At 39.1% G+C, this 20,068-nt stretch overlaps 2 protein-coding genes across 5 annotated transcripts in view; one reads left to right on the top strand and one right to left on the bottom strand.

The window, feature by feature from the left end:
- Positions 1-10,678, top strand: part of FNBP1L (formin binding protein 1 like) — a 74,404-nt gene extending 63,726 nt beyond the window's left edge. For 2 of the 3 annotated variants that reach the window (XM_063298301.1, XM_063298304.1), the window contains 5 exons: positions 1,244-1,353; positions 2,605-2,737; positions 3,885-3,979; positions 5,734-5,882; positions 6,967-10,678. In XM_063298301.1, the coding sequence (XP_063154371.1) occupies positions 1,244-1,353; positions 2,605-2,737; positions 3,885-3,979; positions 5,734-5,882; positions 6,967-7,145 (666 nt within the window). In that variant the 3' untranslated portion in view covers positions 7,146-10,678. The remainder of the gene's footprint in view (positions 1-1,243; positions 1,354-2,604; positions 2,738-3,884; positions 3,980-5,733; positions 5,883-6,966) is intronic. The other variant, XM_063298302.1, reaches the window with a different exon arrangement.
- Positions 10,679-12,835: 2,157 nt separating this feature from the next.
- Positions 12,836-20,068, bottom strand: part of BCAR3 (BCAR3 adaptor protein, NSP family member) — a 77,987-nt gene continuing 70,754 nt past the window's right edge. For both annotated transcript variants that reach the window (XM_063298307.1, XM_063298308.1), the window contains 5 exons: positions 19,306-19,421; positions 16,115-16,286; positions 15,515-15,626; positions 14,195-14,407; positions 12,836-13,721 (listed from right to left, as the gene is read on the bottom strand). In XM_063298307.1, coding sequence (XP_063154377.1) covers positions 13,546-13,721; positions 14,195-14,407; positions 15,515-15,626; positions 16,115-16,286; positions 19,306-19,421 — 789 coding nt within the window. In that variant the 3' untranslated portion in view covers positions 12,836-13,545. The remainder of the gene's footprint in view (positions 13,722-14,194; positions 14,408-15,514; positions 15,627-16,114; positions 16,287-19,305; positions 19,422-20,068) is intronic.

The following is a 20,068-nucleotide window of genomic DNA, read 5'->3' as shown; positions in this document are numbered from 1 at the left end:
AAATAGAGCAAAATATATCAAGATGAAATTAATTTGTTATCACGTTCTACAACTGAACAAGAAACAGAGGCTAAAAAGAAGTAGCTATTGGTCTGCAGATTTGGGGTGCTGCTGTTCTTGGTTATCTGTCAGAGAACTGCTTTTGATCTAAACTTTGGCACGAGAGCTTCCCTGTCAGAGAAGGTTCCAGTATGTTTCAGTGAGGTTTGAGGTTGCCCACTTCCAAGCTCATTGATAGCTCTTCTTCGTAAGAAATCTCTTTTGTGCTAAAGAAGGACCTTCATCACTGGCGAATGGGTTTGTGAAGATCTATTATCAGGCCAAGTCACACACCAAAATAGGTGTATCCTTAATGTATGCTGCTACTGCATTCTCTCTTGTGCTTACCAGCTCTACCAAAATTAGTTTCTTTTACAAGTAAAATAATCAAAGGAAACCTTGTTGACACAAATTTCCCCTACACTATAATCACAGTTAAAAACATTCTCAGTACATACCATTATTCTTATATTAAATTAACATTTCAAAACTGGGTAAAACATCTAAGTACTTATGGTTGACATTGGCAATTACCGCTTAACCACAATTAAAGGTGAAATACAACTTTGCTTTGGAAAAGGAGTATGCATTCCTGAGATTGGCTCCCGGCTTCTGTTTGTAGTTATCAGGGTGCTAGGTTTATGTCTTTTCAAAGAAATCTTTTTCGAAAATGGCAAAAATTTATGTGATCTCAAGAGAAAGCGAAGTATGCATTCTATCTACGTTAGCCTTTTTCAGATGGTGCTGCAGTAAGTCGATTAATGAATCCATACCATTTCTGGAAAAAAGAATTTCTGCTTCAAATAATTTCCAAAATTGCAAGAACATGTATTATGGTCCTTTTATTAGTATATTAGTTCAGTTTCCTTTCCCATAACTTAAACTTAACTATCTTTTCTTCTGTTGTTTATAATAAGGAAGAATGCTGTTATGCTCTGTTCTAAGCACATTGGGATAGAACACAGTAATCCAATGCAAGTTGTTTGATCTGTCAGTTTGGAGTGGCAGAGAACAATGTGTCATCATTCAGTATTAGATATGCATTTTTCTAGAGCCATCGTTTGCAGTATTATTGAAGTAGGTACATGGTTTCATTCTCCTGCATTATTCAACAAAAAAGTGCTGTTGGGTTTGTCCAAACTGCCGTTAGAAGTACCCGTGGGAGAGCTGCCATTTCTAAGTGCTGTATTTTCTTTGGTTTCAGGGTCCTTCCCAAGAAGATTTCAGTCACCTGCCACCAGAACAAAGGCGGAAAAAACTGCAGCAGCGGATCGATGAACTTAACAGAGAACTACAGAAAGAGACGGATCAAAAGTATTTATGTTATTCTGACTCTTGATGCTAATTTTGTTTTTCTCTACCTACAGTTTGAAACTCATTCGCTTCGAACATAAGTCTGATTTATCATCAGTCCTCCTAAGCATTTAGAACTTTGGTGCCTCGTTGTGAATGATATCCGTCCACCTTTGTGTAACCCTAAGGCTCAGCTTGCTGTTATTCCCAGAAAGATGGTGGAACTCTCCTGTTTCACTTTGTGAACACCTACCTTCCTCTGGCTGGGATAAAATGGGAGCGTATTGTTTGGGGAGAATGCAGAGAAAGGGCTAACTGATAACTAGCATCTAAACATTTAGGGGAGCATGGCAAGAAAGAAGGTAACAGTAGAGAGAGTGAGTTGACAATCATAGAGTGTGAAAATAGGGAAAGAAAAAGGAGAAAATTAGTACATAGAAAATCAAAGAAAAATATGGATAACCTTTGCGATAATGGTAATAAGCGTCAATGTACCTCTGAACAGGAACAGCTTACAGCCTGCCCAATTGATACAGTGTTACTGTTAGGCAAAATTTTAATTGTTCATAACCCAACAATTGTGCGAGTGAACAAGAGACAAAATATAATAATCTCACCCATGTATAAAATACTGTAGTTCCAGAAAAGAACTGGAAAGAGAGGCGGTAACCTCTATATAAACTACAATCTTACTATGAAAGAATTCTGCGTTTATCATCTTGGGGTAATGACTGCAAGATTTTAAAATATATTTACTTGCCCCAAAGCAAACTCAGAAAAAAAAAATGATTCCACTTCTGACCAAACAAACCTGTTCTACCACATAGACATACCCATGTATACAAATCACAAAAACTGAAGGCAACTGGGGGTCTTCAAATGACCATCTATAAATTCAGATATTTTACTCAATTTTTATGCTTTGGGTTTTGTTAGGGTTGGACAGATCTTTTGATTTTGAGTGTTGTTGGAACTGAGGAAGTTAACAGGTGCCATATGCCACACCAAAGAGCAGTGATACGCAAAGGGGACAGGTTCCTGCCAACATCTGTGAAGCGTTGGAAAGTTCCAACCCATTTGTGTGAATTCACAGATAAATAAATTGAAGAATCACAATTACAAATAAGTAGCCAGTTCATAGTTCCTTTGGCTTTGATATGCAGTCAGTTCTGTTTCTCCACAAATAGTGATAAATGGAGGCAGGCTGTTGAGTGTTTTTTTCCCCCTTGTAACTCCTAATGATGAACTCTTAACAACTGCATTTTTCTATAGAGATGCCCTCATCAAAATGAAAGATGTGTATGAGAAAAATCCACAAATGGGTGATCCAGGTAGTCTTCAGCCAAAATTAATGGAAACCATGAACAACATGGACCGTCTCCGAATGGAAATCCACAAGAATGAGGTTAAAATCTGTTCATTGGATAGTGTTTCAGACAGGGATTAGTACAGCTTTTCAGAGTGTCTTAAGCAAGGCATTCTCCAAGTTCAAAAGAGTAATTCAAATGAAAGTAGGCAAATCGTCTTTGCTGCAGCATTTCGGCCCATTTGCAACAGCCTTCATTTCTTAGCCAGCTAAGTCTGATGTTCCAATCCAATTGAATGCAGCAACAATAATTGATGATAATTATGTGGATGGTTTTGCCTGCAGGATACCTAAAAATATTCAAGGCCTATAGTGAACCAAGGAGTTTTTCTGTACATAATAGAACATTTGGAAGTACTTTGGTACTTTAGAAAAAATATTTTGTTGGATTCAGTTTTATTATATTATTTATGTAAGTCTTCCCCAATTGTAAAATAACACACTTCAGGTAATATATTGGGTCAGCTTAATTCTTAAGTGAAATTGGAAGTTTGGTAAGCAGACAAGGACAGTCGCAAAGTATAGTTTTACTAGCTGTGGCATTTCAAGTGGTGATGAATTTAACTGTGTTTGGCTATTTATAGAGCTCATAAGTGGTGGTTTCATGAGAGCTGGACACAGAATTGATTCTGGACTAAACATTTATTTCCCTTGACCATACATGCACGTCCACAGCACAGGCCAAACACTCCTTGTCAATTCTCTATCTCCCTTTTTAATGTTCTTTGGCATTCTTTTCCCTGTCACTCCCAAGTTACATTGGTCTGTTTTCTCCTGGGCAGGAGGAAATATTTCCCAACAGTTAACTGCCTATGAGTATTCCTATAAGGCCCATATGGAACCCAATGCATAACTGGAACTATAAAGATTATGTTGGAGGCTGTCATTTTGCATTGCAGTATGCCATGTCCTTTAAAAAAAAACTTAAAAACCATCTAAGTCTTCTTGAGAAGTATGGCCTAGAGGTTCCAGAAATATCCCAGGCCCCCACACTGAGACCCCACAGTTATGATCTCTGTTCTTCTAGGTGGGAAGATGACCCTTCCCTTTGATAAAGTGACTATGATTGCTCAGCCCTCTCTCCTTTATAAAAGGGGGGACCTTTTGCTAAGGTAACTTGAACAAGAGAGCTTATTTTTTATTTTTCATGCTGGCACAAGTAACCAGTTTCTCTCTCTCTCTTCAGGCATGGCTTTCTGAAGTTGAAGGTAAAGTAGCAACAAGAGGAGACCGAAGGCACAGCAGTGACATCAACCATCTTGTAACCCAAGGAAGAGAGAGGTCACTACATTAAGCTTTTTTTTCAATCTGAAGTGCCAGAAGGTTGCAAAGTAGATTTCTAAAACAAGTAATCTAGCAACTGTAATTGATATGGCTAAAATTTAGAGCAGTGCAAATCCTCTGAAAGAGGTGCATGTACAGAAAATCTCTCTTCTGACTGGCTATGCATCCACACCCATGCAATAATGATCAGGAGCAGCCAGACATACTTAGAAAACACAGCTAATTTAATTATTGGAAGAGAGGTGCACCATATATGTTCCTGTGGATTGCAAAGCACCACCTTGCACAGCTCTACCAGATGTGCGCCTTCTCTGTGGCAGTGCCTGCCCTCTGGAATGTGGTTCCCTTGAGATCTGAATGGCCCTCACTCTGCTGTTGTTGAGAAGGGCCACGAAGATCTGGCTCATCACCCAGGCCTTTGGCAAGGGAGAATGAGACCCTTGTCATTTTAGTAAAATATATGAAAAGGGGTTGTTAAAGCTGAAAATATATGTGAGAAGTAAGGATGTTCTCTTTGGTCATCTTTTGTGTAACTTTCAACCATAGTTGGGACATCTTTATCTTTTCACAAGATCTTCTTTTTTTGCCTCATCATCTGGGAGAAGCTTTCCATTAAATCTTCATGCTACAAGAAGTTTTATTTATGTAGCCCTCGGTTTTGTCGAACTTTCTGATTGGGGAAGGAAGCACCAGCCACTTCCAATGTCTGCCAGCTTCTCCAGCCCTGCTTTTTTCTTTTAGCATCCTTTCTGTTACATGTTGATATATATTTAGAGATTTTAACCTTGAATATTGTTTTGATAATACAATTGCATTTTTAGTTGATTGATTTCCTTCATATATTATAAATTGATGTAATATTTTAAGAGAGTGATATATATGTGTGTTTTAATAGACAAAAAATTATTTAGAAAGCAGTGTTAAATATATATAGCAAATCATAACAAGTGATCATAAAACTAGAGGAACGCAAAGGCTCCACTTGCAAAAATGCCTTTAGCTTTATACTTCAGATGCTTTTAGCCAACTTCATACAGTTCTTCTTTTCCCAGCCCTCCCACCCCCTACCCCCAAATGCTCTACCATTCCTCAATCAGTTTAATTTGCTTGGCTACTGCTAAGGAATAAATATGCTTCTCTTCATTATATTGCAAGTGATGGGTAACAAGGTTGAAACTGTGTGAGCTAAGGACTGCATATTCAGGCAAAGCACACTGAAAAAGTAAAACACACTCCTACACTGTCCTTTTTAGGCAGTCAATGGGAAAAAAAACTTTTTAGGTAAGCAAATTGTTTGGTTTTCTATTTTCAGTAAAGCAGGGATTAAAGGTTATGGACCCTTTCACTTCAAAGGTTTAAACAAGGGTGTGTACGGGATTTTTTCCTACTATTGTAACCATGCATGGTGGAGGGAAGCAGAAGAGGAAGTAACAGGAGAGGCGTTATTTTATTCAAGTAGACGGAGGGCATTTAAAGTACCATTACTAATGTTCTATATTTTGATATGCTGGACAGATTAAAATCAAAGTGCTTTTGCTTTTAAAAGCCAGCATATATTCAGCCCCTGCCTGTATTTGTCAGTAAAATTTAACATGTGTATGATTGATTTGCCAAGCATTGTTTACTTCACAAAGGTACATGATTTTTAATGAAATCTGAAAATGTTCTGAGATTCTTTTTAATTTATGAAAAATCTGAGATTTTTGGTTAGAGAAATACAAAGATGCTTTGTGTTACCTATTATTTTATAGTCCTGAGGGGAGCTACACTGATGATGCAAACCAAGAAGTTCGAAGCCCACCACAGCAGCATGGGCCTCATAATGAATTTGATGATGAGTTTGACGATGATGATCCTTTGCCAGCTATAGGACACTGTAAAGCTATCTATCCATTTGATGGTAAGGTTAATTTTTAGTTGACCTAAGTCTGTATATAGGATAAATGTGAATGAATAAAACATTTTTTCTTAGCTCCAGAAACAACATTTTCCTGTGACCTTGAATCAATCCATCAGGATGTTTTGGGTTTTCATTGTTAAGCAAAACAAGATGTGTAATGTTGGAGTGTTAAAGTGTTATACTATAAGAACAATGGGAACTCAAAAGAAGGCCTTTGATTTGCCACAAAAGTAGGGTTAGTCTCTGCTGAATGCTACCCAAGCTACAGAAATACTGGCTTATCTGGTTGTTGGCTGGAGACTTCTTAATAGTACATTCAGTAAGGTTGTATTTGTCAACCTACATGAAAAGCTCAACAAACAATTTTTACATTTGGCAACTTGAAAGCTCAACATCATAGCATTGCTAGCTGTAATTAACATGCACAGTGCATACTTATTCAGTTGACAACCCATCTAAGAAAGCATTACCCAAGGTAAATGCTACAGTACAACCCATGACCTTGAACCTCTGCATCCTAAAGGCAGTAGTAAACATATCAATCAGGCAGGCAGGAGTCTTTTCTTAATGTGCAGACAATCAATCATCCAGCCACTTAGAGGACATTGGAACACTCAGTCCAATATGGAACACTCAAAACATTTACTCCAAGTTTGGTGTATGTGCACATTCCTCTGTGCATGTGTGTACACACACAAACCAAAGCACACACAAGCATAACATTGTGTGTCTTTATATGCACTTTTTTATCATTTCTAATTATAATTGCATATAAATTATTATAATAGCATCTGGTTTAAGTTCTGGGAAATCATGCCATAAGGAGCTTTTTTTTAAATGACAATAGTACTTCTGCATTATAACAAAATAAATATGTTAGATTGGAAAAGCAGCCACTGGCATGTGTTCAACTTTGCAACAAGAGACCAGTTTTTTGCCTGTTGGCTTACATTTGAAACATATGTTCCACTGCAGAGAACTGATCCCTACCTCCCTGAATGAAAAATGAGTGGTGAAAAAGAGACCAGCTTTAAATCCTGCAAGGGGGAAAAAAACCTAGACATTTTTTTTCCTTTCCTCCTAGGTCACAATGAAGGTACCCTTGCCATGAAAGAGGGGGAGGTTTTGTATATTATAGAGGAAGATAAAGGAGATGGATGGACAAGAGCTCGGAGGCAGAATGGAGAAGAGGGATATGTGCCAACTTCCTACATAGATGTAACTCTAGAAAAAAACAGTAAAGGTGCAGTAACCTATATCTAACCTCCAGTCCATCACCTTATCCATGAACATTCCTTAATGAATCCTGAAGCACATAATTGGATGGAGAAGTGTAAAACCAGTTAGGAGGCTTTTCAGTGTGTGATCTACCACAGGAGCCCAAACTGAGACCTCATTTTTGAAACTGGAAAACGTCTGCATATAACAGGTTGTTCTGCAGCTGTGTTCAGAGCCATCTTTGTTTAATTTCTCCGTGTGCTTTTAACTTCTGGGCTTTTAAGTGTTCTTTTTCAATACATGATCAGGTCATATTTTATTGGTTTTCGTAGTTTTAATATTCTTGTAAAGCTTATCAATTCCTTTTAAAAGAGCGTTACTATTTTAGAATGAATTGTTTCATTACATTAGGGTATACCATCTCTGGGCAATCCATTTTTCCCTTACACCAGAGCTCATTCCAGTGTCCAAGTAATAACTTAATTAAATGAAAATGAAGATCGGCTTTAATTTTTATTTTCTGAACAGCAACTCTTCTTCTCATTGCCCTGTGCCCATTGGTGCATTGCACACATTTTGTAAGGACAGCCTGCAGTCTAATGCAATGTAAGGTTATACAGAAACAAAAGGAAACTTTCAGGTGCAAGGGCACATGCCGTTGCCTGCACGTAATGGAACCTAGGGAGTTGTGATGTAGGCTTACAAACATTCCAGTTCTGTAAGTATTTTTGCAGCTTTTCCTTTCCAAATTGGACCTGTGATTCTTAGAAATGATAAATGCAGCAGATTGCAAGAGGTATAGCAACCATATAGCTTGGTGATCTGCTCCTTTTTGCTCTTTCTAGTGTTGGGTGGGGAGTTTGTATGCTTATGTATACACAACTGAAAACTCCCCACCTCTCATGCCAACACTTGACACATTTCTCTTGTTAATTGTCTCTTCAAATAGTGCAGAAAAGTTACAGCTGCTCCCTACAGGTCTCTTATACTTGGTTCCATTCATTCCATTAGGAAGTGCACAAAGGAATAAATGCAGATCAGTTCCATATGTTAAAATGAAAGGGTGAGGTCTTTGTACATGGAAGTTTTCATGCCCAAAATGGATCATTTTATCAGTGGATCATTTTATCGGTATCATACGATTAGAATCAGAGTGTCTGAACTTGTATTACTTGTGCTTATACTTGTACATTTTCACTTGGATGCTAGGGAGCATTTGGAAGTTAAATTGCACTAATTTGCTACTGAGTGAACTTCTATCCAGAAAGTATGAAGTGGGGAACCCTTGCAAAGGATCTGAGCCATTATCTAGTATAACCATAATAATCTGAGGTGGATTTTTTAAAAATGACTGCTTCTCTTTTTTGAATGGCCCCTGGTAATTCTCTTCTGTTCTTTTTTTCCTCTCGGATTGCAGGTTCCTGAAGCGGGTTTCTGAGAAAATGGGCGAGATGTTGAAGGAGGTTACATGCAGCTGCTTTTTGGGGGAGGGTGTTAGGCCCAGCAAGATGGGGGGAAAGCCAGTTGCATGAAAGCATGTAGGCATATGTTTCTCACTAACAATGTTAGCATTTCTCTGTGTGTTCAAAATTGTGGTAAGCTAAAGCTCCATTCCAACAGAACCAAACAACCCAATCTGAAAACATATCCTTTCCGAAGTCTGAAGTTCTGAAACACTGGCTGTTTACCACTTGCATTTTATATTGGCTGTTTCAGCTGCTTCCTTCTCCATATCCATTTTAAATCAGCATTCAGTCCAAACCATGTCACTGACAGTCTCTGCCTGTGCCACCTCCATGCTCGCCCTAACCTTTTCCTGCATGTCTAGATACGCGTCGGGCATGTCTGCCTAATGTTTTGTACTTCCATAGCTCTTCCTCCTCTCCTGCATTTGTAGCAACCTCCAGCCCCAAAGTTTTTGTTTCCCTACCCATTTATGTCACTGTAAATTTTTTTTCTTCATTGTGACCATTCCAGCTCTTTGGCGTTACACCGGCTGTGGACTTAGCATTCATTCTGCTTTGGGGGATGGAATACAGTACATCTCAGCACTAGGCCATTCCAGCCTGTCCTCAGCACCTCAAGACTTTCTCATGAGCACTGAAATCCTAGGATAATAAGAGCACAGATTTGCCGCTGTAAGACAACCAACTCTTTTCAGAAATCAAGTGCTTGTCATTCAGATGCTGCCTTAAACTCTCGAGTGCCTAAATCTGTTGATTGCCAACACTACCACTTCAGTATCCCGCAAAGGGCTATTGGGTCTCAGCTCTGTATGACCTCCTGAATCTTTCTACAGTTCTGCAGCTGTTGGTAGCCAATGGTAGAAGTTTTCTAGATCTCTACCATTCTATAACACAAGGTGCATTGTGAACGTGACACATTGAAAACAAAATACATGTATCAATTTTGTTTTATGTCTAATGAATGTTTTTAATAGGATTTTTATGGAGCCTTTTTTAATTGTCTATTTTTTTGAGTTGGGGATGGGGGAAGACACCAGTTTTTAATGAACTGCAGTGCTCATCTGTTTCCAAGTATGCTTCATTGTAAGGACCAGTTAAAAATTGGAGTGATACTTTGTAATGATCTATGTGCACTTTTATTTGTAAACATTGCAATTTGGACATGTTTATACATGTAAATATAGTTGTCTGCAGCACCCCATCATTGCTCATGTTATTTGTCTGCCATTTGTGAATTATGTTTATGAAAACATCAAATCTAAACAAAATAGGGTAATCTTAGTATATGGGAAGGGAGTGGGAGGGACAAAGGAACAGTTAAATTAAGCTTCATAAAACCAGCTTTTTGCTGTTAGTGGTAATATTTAAAATCCTGCTTTTCTAAGGGTGGGAATCAAAGCAATATTTGGGCACAGCAATGCTGGATTCCTTTAGAACTTTTTTCAGTGTTACTAGCAATTGTACTATCAGTAAAACTAAATCTGTGTGACTCTTGTGTGGGAATTTCTTCCTTTTACTATTAAATGTGCCACTATTACACAGATGATATAGTGTATTTACATTGAGGGTGATAAAACACTAAAGGTTAGTTTTGGGATATTGTAAACAGGGTTATTTATAATAATGTGACCGTATGCCATTACTGACCAAACTACATTGTTCTTTGTTTAATGCTGGCTTTTTATTTTAAAATTCAAATTATTAAATACAATGATTAGGTTCTCACTCTTTCAGCCAAGAACCCTATGGATTTTGCTAACAGCCAGTTTGAGCTGCTTTTAACACTTCTAGTAAAGGACTAATAGTTCTTTTGTGCTACTGTTTTTCTAGGGCAGGATTTGTTTCCTCAGGAGGATATTTTCTTTCTGTGGTATGAAGCATCCTTATGAGGGTAGTTAAATGTAAGGGGAGGAAAAAATCTTTGTACTTGCACAGTTGGCTAAAATTATTTTGAAATGTTGAAAATTAATTGTCTGAGTCATGACTTTTCAGTAATTTTTAATCTTTTGTGCACGTGTTGATTTTTTAAATGTTTAAATGCTTTGTTAAATAATAGTGGTTCTCTTCAAAATATTTTCATGGAATTAAACAATCTTTTCATGGCCCTGATAATTTTCTTGTCTTCTGTTATAGGCTAGTAATAGGTGGCTTTTGTTTTGTTTAAATTGTCATAAATATGCTCAGGTGGTGAAGGGGAGCAAAAGTCTGCAAAAACAAATATCCATGTTTTTCTCACTGTTAGTGCCCCAATCCAGAATTATTCCTTGGGATTACTTAATTTCTTTACAAGATTTGTCACTTGGATTTTCAGTTCACTTTATACTCTAGCTAATTTGGCAAAGAGGCAGAGAGATCCAGATTGGGATTACATTAACATTTATTAATTGCAACAACCTTTAGAAACAACAGATGTTTGGGCATGTTTAAGTAACCATGTAACAAAGAATTGTATTCTTATGTTTGGTACGTGTAAACAAATGAGTGCAGAATTTCCTGTACAATGCAAATGCCTGCCAGAGAAAAGTTGTGGAAGAGGCTGAAAGAAAACTCTTCATTGTGGCTTCTGGTGGAACTGCACATATGCAAACAGGAGCTTTTGGAAGTAATCCAAAATTCTTAAGAGAATTTTTTTTCTGACCTACATAGTTGTAGCATAGTGGGTCTCAAATTTCAGAACTACTGAGAAATGGAAATGATTCTTATATCATCCTTTTTTCTCTCCTCCCAGCTGGACCTTTTGTGTTTAGCTCAAAATTTTAAGTTTTCAAAAAATGAACACTGTGCTAATAAAATTTGTGTATTTATTTGAATTTCGAAACTGTAGATTAGGACACCCCTTGCTGATTGAAAGGTCTCTGTTTGGAACTGATAAGGAAAGTATTCAGCCACAGATTTGAAAGCAATCTTAAAAGGTCTGCTATTGTTCTGCCTTACTAGCTTATTAAAATAAAAGCTTCACATTTTCCAGTTGACTGGTCAGGTCACGGTGGATTTAAATGCCTTTTATTAAGTTTGCTTGTTTCCTCTGTCTTGGGATTCATGTCATGCTCACCATGACTTCCAGAGTACAAAGAGGAAGATAGATGTGTTTCTTTTCCTTAGTCGTCGTCGGATATTTGATTGGGAAGGAAAAAAAAAAAGACATGATGTATCCTTGTGCTCTCAATGTACAACCTTATATGGGTAAGTCATTAAATTGAGATAGGTTGCTGTTACCAGCTGAAAACAGTAAACTTCTACATACTTAGAACAAAATATCACGTTATTTTTTATTATTTCCAGCATGAAATGTATATCCTAAAAAAGCTAGTTTAGCTCTCAGTGAACAGTTAAGATACATGTTTGGCAGCACAGTACTAGGTGAAATTTATACAGGTGTCATAGCCACTTAACCCATTACTGCTTGTGAAAACTCGAGCAGTAAAATTACTCTCTCTAATTCCTACACTAATTGTTGCTTCTAGGAAGCAGGGGTGAGGAAAAGAATTAGTTTTAAAAATCTGCAGTGGTGGAAGACATGTACATGTTAATTTTAAAGCCTGATACCATGCTCTCCCTTCTGCAGTTTTGGATGGCAAATACAGAAAAGTAGCATTGGCTGCAAGGCTTTGCCCCTGTGATTCTGGAGAGATGGATTCCACGGAACACCTGCTTCTTTATTGTTCCTTTTATGGAGACATTCGAACCAGATCTATCCTTCTCCTGATCAGCAGATATCCTGATTGCTTAGATTTGGCTTATGCCCGGATGCTACTTACAGATGAACTGCCATTTATTACAATGCACATGGCTAGGTTTTGCGCAGCAGCTTGTAAGATTCATCAGCCCTTGACAGCCCAAGTTCCTGCTACATAGAGGCATTCTATGTAGTTTTAGATACTACCACATTTTAGATAGTAAATTTTAATTATCACATTTATAGATGGCTAGATACATAGATTTGCCACGCTTTTTAACCTAACGTTTTTAAGGTTCACAATTCTAGTGTTTTATATACAATTGTTTTAACTGTTTTTAATTGCAGTTGTTTTTACGGTAAGCCACCCTGAGCTATTACGGGAGTAGGCAAACTTATGTTTTAAATAAATGAGAGGAGGTAAATTTTAGCATCATATTCCAAGATAAGCAATATTTGGCAGCTTCAGCAAAGAAAGCGTACAAAATCCTACTATGTCTTAGTAGCATGAATATGGACATTGATACAGTTAACATCTTGAATCCCCATACAAGTTATCATTTTGTGTTTCAATAACACAGTAAGACATAAAATGTTTCAAATATATGCTTTAATTCACAGCTATATTTACAATTTTCCATCTCTATTTAAGGGATATCATACAACTGGTATCTCCTAAAAAGCCATTTCTTTAACTTCTATTCATATTTACATCACAGACTGTTAATAACATTATTGGATATAAGTCCTAAAATGATCATCACTTTTTTTTATAGTGGACAGGAGGGGTCCATGAAAGGTAACAACCATAATAAATAATCCTTAGACAACTCATAAATAAATGTACATAAATACAGTTTACAATTCCCAAATTCTGCTTGACGTCAGAGGAAGTTTCTTAGAAAAACATTTTGGCAGTGTAACCACCAGTCCTCCACACCCCATCTGGGGTTATATTTGTCCATTTGGAATAGGAGTAATAATGATCCATGAAGCACCACCCCAGTTCTCAATTGGGTATGGATGCTGTGTTTGCTGCATGATTCTTGATTGGCCTGGAACTGGTTTTTTTGTTGTTGGGGAGGGGTGCAGTTTTTAAAAAAGTATCACACTAGCAGCATAGAAGGGAGTGGCCAGACAGTAAATATTCCTGAGGAAGTATCTTGTTCAGGAATTATTTTTTGGCTGTCTTTGCCCTGGGGAAAATAAGGAATAAGCAACATTTGCCACAACCTTTTTTTAAAAAATGCTTTCTTGAGTAATTATACCAAATTCTCTTTAGATGAGAGCCCATCAGATATTTTTATGTTGCCTGCTTTGTAAGAGGGGGTTCTAATTTTCGGGAAAGTGCAGTTAAAATTTGATTGAATTTCTCGTATCTTTCATTTTGGTTGACCTGTGCTCCTTTGCTGCCCCAGAGCAATCTCATCTGAAATTCTGTTTTGAAGATGTCATTCATTGCATCATCTGGCTGAAAACCTGGTGAAGAAAATGGGAACATACAAATGCTACTATAAAATACTATTAAACACAACTCTATGTGGTCCAAATTTCTAATTAACTCCTGGCAAGAAAATATTTGTTGAAACAAAAAGTGAAGTTCCTCAGGGCATTCTTTTCTTGGATTTCATGTTTTTGTGCTGAGTCATGGCAAATCCCTAGAAAGGCCACGTATTTTCTCATAAGTAATGCTGCAAGTTAGTCCAATCCCAGCTCTTCCTGTTTACAGTTCAGGGAATGAGACTGGACATGGGTCAGCTCAGGTAAAGCTGCTGTCTTCTATAAATTATAAGAGGCATAATCATTGGCCAGGGATATAAATAATGGTGCAAACAACCTTGTTTTAGAGGACTGCATTTATCCCTGCCTGGGCTTGATGCTGCCTGTGTCTCTCTTTATGAGCTTGAACACTAAAGGCTCTTATCAATTGGTTTAGTATCCTTTCTTCCTACCTGTAAGTATCCTTTCTGCATTTATGCTGTACTGGTCAGCATTCTGCGCTATCAAACGAGCAGTCGCCAAATGTTTCAGCATGATTTCACAGCTTTGGTCAGTGTTTTCCCACACATCCATTCCCTCAAAGACCACAGCCTGGCGCTCTAGCAGGGTAACCAGAGGCATCAGCAGTGGCACAGTGACGATGTTTTGTGACGCACAAGTGATCTCTGAAAGTGAGAAAATAAAAAGCACTTAAGGGTAGCACTCTGAATATGATAAACATATCTATTGGAATAGAGCCTGCAACTTCAGACACCAAGCAAAGATTCCCTTATGTTTTTCATGGTAATGCAAATCCTCTATGTGACTACAAGGCTTGGCCAGGCAGCCTACTTCTGGGCCTAGTTCTGGTCTATAAAGCCCTAGCTGGTTTTGGGTCAAAAATTCTCCATGTCTCTACCTGGCACTTTAAGTCATCAGAAAAGCCCTTCTGAATGTTCCTACCAAATGAAGTTTAGTTGCTGGAAATAAGGAAGAGAATCTTCTCAGTTTCAGTATCCACTTAAGGAATTGCCTATTAATGTATAATTCTTTTAAGTGCTTGCATTACATATTATATCTACTTTTATTGCATTTATACCTGCTATTTCTTATGAAAGTACCTTCAAACACACACAACATTCATTCATTCCCCTGCTTAAGGTACTTTTCTTAGGGTTTTTTTTCCTGCTTTTAGCATTTTAAATAATTTTGAAGAAAGCACTTGATTATTTGGTGGATTAGAAATATAAATACCAAACATACACATCCATATACCTCAATAAGCAGTATGAATTGAGAGCTGATGCAGATATAGTTCCCTTTATTAATTCAACTTTCCATAAAAATCCTTTAAGTTATTTTGGCAAGAAAAGAAAAGATAGCTTGATCATTGATCACTTCTCACTGGAGCTCCAGGGAAATTTATTATCCAACCAATTCTTATGACAAAGCAGGAGACCTAGGACAATTACTTGGGAGAGTTTTTCAAAAATCCCAAGAAAGTCCACCTGTGTCCTTTTTCATAGGGATTGCACATGAGCAATTGCACAAGTATTCTTTGGTGACACGTTATCTCTATTCTTCCCCACACAAGAGAGAGTGATTAAGCAAAGCCGGATGTGATTAAGTCAAATAGATTCTGCCCTTCATCGTCCCTGATAGGATATGACTTTTTTACACACACTCTATTAAGAAAATAATGGATGTGTCCTGAAAGCTCACTTGGAGTCCCTTGGCAACAACAAAAAATGTTATATACTGTAACTACCTGCATTAGGTATTCACGCACCTACCTCTTCCTTCATGTAAGACTTTGCTGAAGGGTTTCAACTGTTTCTCATACATGATGGCTGTTTGTGTATAGCAGTGCCTCAAACTGGTCCACGTCTGCTCCAACCGGGCAACCTACAGAGGGCAAAAAAGTGAAGCTCTCAAGAGTGCTTACCTGCTATAAGTTACAATATTATCTCATTTAACATGGCCCAGTGGAGGATTGCTTCCATAAATACCAAGGCATGGCAACAAGAAGTGGGGAGGGACTGTGCCAAGACTTCTTATGACCCCACTACTTTGGACTTTCTGTCTAGGACGGTTGGTGCACTTGAGAGTTTTGAAGAGAGATTTAGCCCATGGTTTCAGACCAGCTTTTCCCAGGCAGTCATTCTACATCCCAGTAAAGGAGTGTGAAAGATCTCATGCTGACTCCTTTAAGTCAGCAGTTCATTTCAATAAGCATTCAGCTACCAGCTGGGGGGTAGAGAACAGGGAGATCTGCAGAAGCAGATCTAATGGATCTTGGCAACAGCTGGTTTTGTTTGTTTTGCCGTATACTGTTGGACCTTTTGAGCAATATTCATTACCCTGAATATCCAAGTTTAAGATTTCCATTTTACCTGAGGCATTTCCAGAGCTTTCATTATAGCTGAGAAGGCATACAGATCCCCCATGGAGTCTTTTAGTTCAACTGCAACCTGGATAATCCTGTTTAATGTTGCAACTCGCTCTTCTAAATTTCCTGTGCAGCCAAGAATATCCACTGCAATTCCAATTGCCATAGTAGTATGTCTACAGAAAACAAATCAGATGTAGTCAGGACAACCATAAGATGCTACACTCCATGTGAATTCAAGCAAAAAAGGATCTGGCACCTTGGCATCACTATATTCCCATTATCACTTTGATAATAACAAAAACAAATTGGCACCGAGAATTGCACACCTGCCAATTCTAGGATTCTTGGGTGTTAAAAAAAATAAAGGAGTATTTTAAATTGATTAATTATATTGGCTTGTTTTATTCATAGATTTCTGAAAAATAGTATTCTTCCTCTGCTTCAGGTATCATACCATGCTCTCAAACAAGGCATCTGTGCACTTTTGTAAACATATTAAAATAATGAACTTGATCTAAATTCAGTTCTGTTTAAAGATTGAATCACGTCTGAGTTGAACTCAGATCCTGCTGACTTCATGATCATGTCCCAATAGTTTTCTGGGCAACAATGTGGAACTGATTTACCACTCTCTTCTGAGTTGCATTTCCAACTTCCTAGCTAGCAGCCCTGGTATTTCCTTCTGATCTCCTATCTGAGTACTAACCAAGTCTCATTCTGCTTAGCTTTTTGAGATCAGCCAAGATTGGGTAGGTGCTGCCATCTAGCTGGACACTTCACTCTACTTGTGAAGGTGAAAGGTCCCCTGTGCAAGCACCAAGTCATGTCTGACCCTTTGGGGGGACACCGCTTTCCCAACATTTTCTTGGGAGGCTATAGCGGGGTGGTTTGCCATTGCCTTCCCCAATGGTCACCTTCCCCAGCAAGCCGGGTACTCATTTTACCAACCTCAGAAGAAGGGAAGGCTGAGTTGGCCTGAGCCGGCTACCCGAGAATCCAGCTTCTGCTGGGATCGAACCCGGGTCGTGGGGAGAGTTTCGGTTGCAATACTGCCCCCTACCACTCTGAGCCACACGAGGCTATTCACTCTACTTAGACCCACAGAAATCAATGGAACTTAATTGCCTTAAATCCAATAAAAATTCCACAGATCTATTGCACGTATGACTGAGAGTGGATCTAAGCTAATTTTTAAAATTTTCCTGTGCAATTATCCAGAGTATATTTTAATAAGATTTGAATAAATTAATTTAACCAATTAAATTCTGCAATGCAACAACAGCACCAAGAAAATAGGAGAGATCAGACCTCAAGGTGAAGTTCAGTATTAGTTCAACCCCTTGCTGGCCATTGCCAAAGCATCCACAACCTTTCCCTTTCCCACATTGGTGCCTCCACACTGGGAGAAAGAACAAGGGGAAGAATTTTGTGGTTGGTATGTCCTGTATACAAAAGGAGAAGCTTTAGATCCAAAGGTTCCAAAATACTTCTGGCTTTCCACCATGCTTAGGTAAATATGAGAACAGTCCTGAAACTATTGTTTCTTCCCATTGTGTGCAGTGAGAGGATTTTTTTTTCTTTTTTACTCTTAGAGGAAATGAAGGAGAGAGGCAAACCACCCCCTCTGCCCTTACTTCCATTCTGTTGGTTGCTGGCATATAATAGCTTCTTTAGAGTCTCTCAGAAAACAGCATTAGATTTTCACAATACATGATGATCATCATGATACACTCATATCAGCCTGGTGCTGTGCTCCACATTGTACAGCTAGTGCCTTTCTGATGGCCTGGGAAAGATTCAGTGTGCTGTCATCTTGGCATCTATGAAAGTCCTAAGCCAACCATGCATGGACCCCCCCCCCCAACACACACACATTCCTTCTATTGAACAAGGTCCCCTGATATGCAGACTTCTGTTGTTCCAGGATGAGGAACAACCTTGATGGACATGGCCTTCATCCTAGGGAAGACCTTGTGCTTTAAGCAAGCTCTAGCAAAAACATCCAGAATGTTCAGATACTTAAATAAGTAATGAACACTCCATTTGATAAGAGTCGCTGCACTGCTGTTCTAAACATGGAGAGGCACTAACGCATCTGTCTAAGTTTAAGAAATGAAGAAAAGACTTTCAGTTCAACTGGAAAGGGCTAAGAAAGCAAAGAAATTGCCTGCTTCTGTGCTGACGGGGATGGAGAGATGAGGGAAAGAGACTGGCAAAGCTGTTTGAAGATGTCTATTCTAATACTGTAGTCTAAGGGTGGGTCCTCTTACGGCTCAGCAGAAAAAGGATAACTATTTGCCAACAAGGGTATTCATACAAGGGATTTCTCTCAGATTGGGAGCAGGAAACCTTGGCAACTTGGCTAAAATCTCCAAACTACGGCATGCTATTTATTTATTTTTTTCAAAGGTTAGGTGAGGTTGGAACGCTTGGGCTTTTCAAAACCAGCAGTTTATGACTTGATCTGCAGGATCGTTTCTGTAAGAGATCTGTGCAACACAAGCCAGTAGATCCTCAGATCTTGTCATGCAACCTTTCCAATTATTTCACTGCTTAACAAGCGTAAAATTTTTAAATGTTGTCGCTTTGAGTGAATGTTGACTCCTGGCAACTGCCTGGCCTAGTCCCTGCAGTTTTCTTGGCAAGATTTTCAGAAGTGGTTTGCCCTTGCCTCCTTCCTGGGCTGAAAGAAAGTGACTGGCCCAAGGTCACCCAGCTGGCTTTGTGCCTAAGGTGGGACTAGAACTCATGGTCTCCCAGTTTCTAGCCTGGTGCTTTAACCACTACACCAAACTGGCTGTCTTAGCAAGTGTATTTATAATTAAATGTTCAAAGGGAAGCATTGCTCTTATTTTATCAGGACACTGTTTGAAATTCTTACTTAAATATGGGCATCATCAAGCCCTTCATTCCCAAACCCCCAAAGCACTTGAAGGATTCATGGGCAGTTTCTGTGCCCTGTCCTGCTTACTCAGGATCAAATCCAGAATGCTGGGCGTAGGGAACCTGCTCTGCCCAGACTCAGAACACGGGAAGCCGTCCCGTGCCAGGTCTATCCAACCCAGCAGTGCCCACTTTGACTCCGCAGCGTTTGTGACTGTGGACCTGAGAGAAAGCCCTTTCCTGGAGAAGCCGCAAAGCCTTCCTGCAGCAGCTCGGCATTGCCGAGAGAAACACAAAGGCAGCGCTCACCTTTCAATTAGATCGAGGCGCAGTTGGTGTCCGTAGGGCAAGGTAATCAGCTCCAGGCCTGATTTCACTCCCATGATCCTCCTCGTCTCTTCGGAGACCTCGAGTATCCTAGCAACCTGACAAAGGGAAACGTGCAAACAAAAGAAGGCAGAGTGGAATCAAGGCAGCCCAAACATTAACCCACATTGAGGGGAAGGGATCCCAGGAGCTCTCGTGGCTTGACAAGCCCAGGAAGCCATTCCTCGGAGGGGACACCCCCATTGTCCATGAATGCCTCCAATGTCATCCCCAAACAGAGTCACCATAGCTGCGTCTCTAGCCGCAGTTTTACGCCCTCTGCTGGAAGATCTTTCTTGCCATCTAAAGGCGACCTTGGCTGCTCTCTGTACAATGAGGTGTTTTTAAAGAGGATGTGGCCTGGCAAGACCAGTTTTTTCCCCTAAGTTGGCAAAGCCAAACACTGCTTCCTGGCTCCTGCTTCCCTCCCACCCCCTGCAGCCCACCACTCATTGACAGTAACACCAACTCTACTCCAGCTGTTATTAATGAGACACTGAAACTTTGGAAAAGCACATGAACATTCTGCATAGAAAAAGAGGACAAATGAAGACAACGCATGTATTTCAATCAGCATTTTCTTAACAGATAGAAAGGACATAGTTATCATTCAGTTTGAATTGGTTTCTGTGGGCCAGGGATGTCTGCATGTGTTTGTGTAAAAAAGTCAAAGCCCCTCTCTTTTTAATGTTTGTCAACATTATGC

This window comes from Candoia aspera, chromosome 3, assembly GCF_035149785.1.
Source record: "Candoia aspera isolate rCanAsp1 chromosome 3, rCanAsp1.hap2, whole genome shotgun sequence".
NCBI classification, from domain to species: Eukaryota; Metazoa; Chordata; class Lepidosauria; order Squamata; family Boidae; genus Candoia; species Candoia aspera.
The sequence above is the reverse complement of the archived record's forward strand: the minus strand, read 5'-3'. Positions and strand labels throughout refer to the sequence as shown.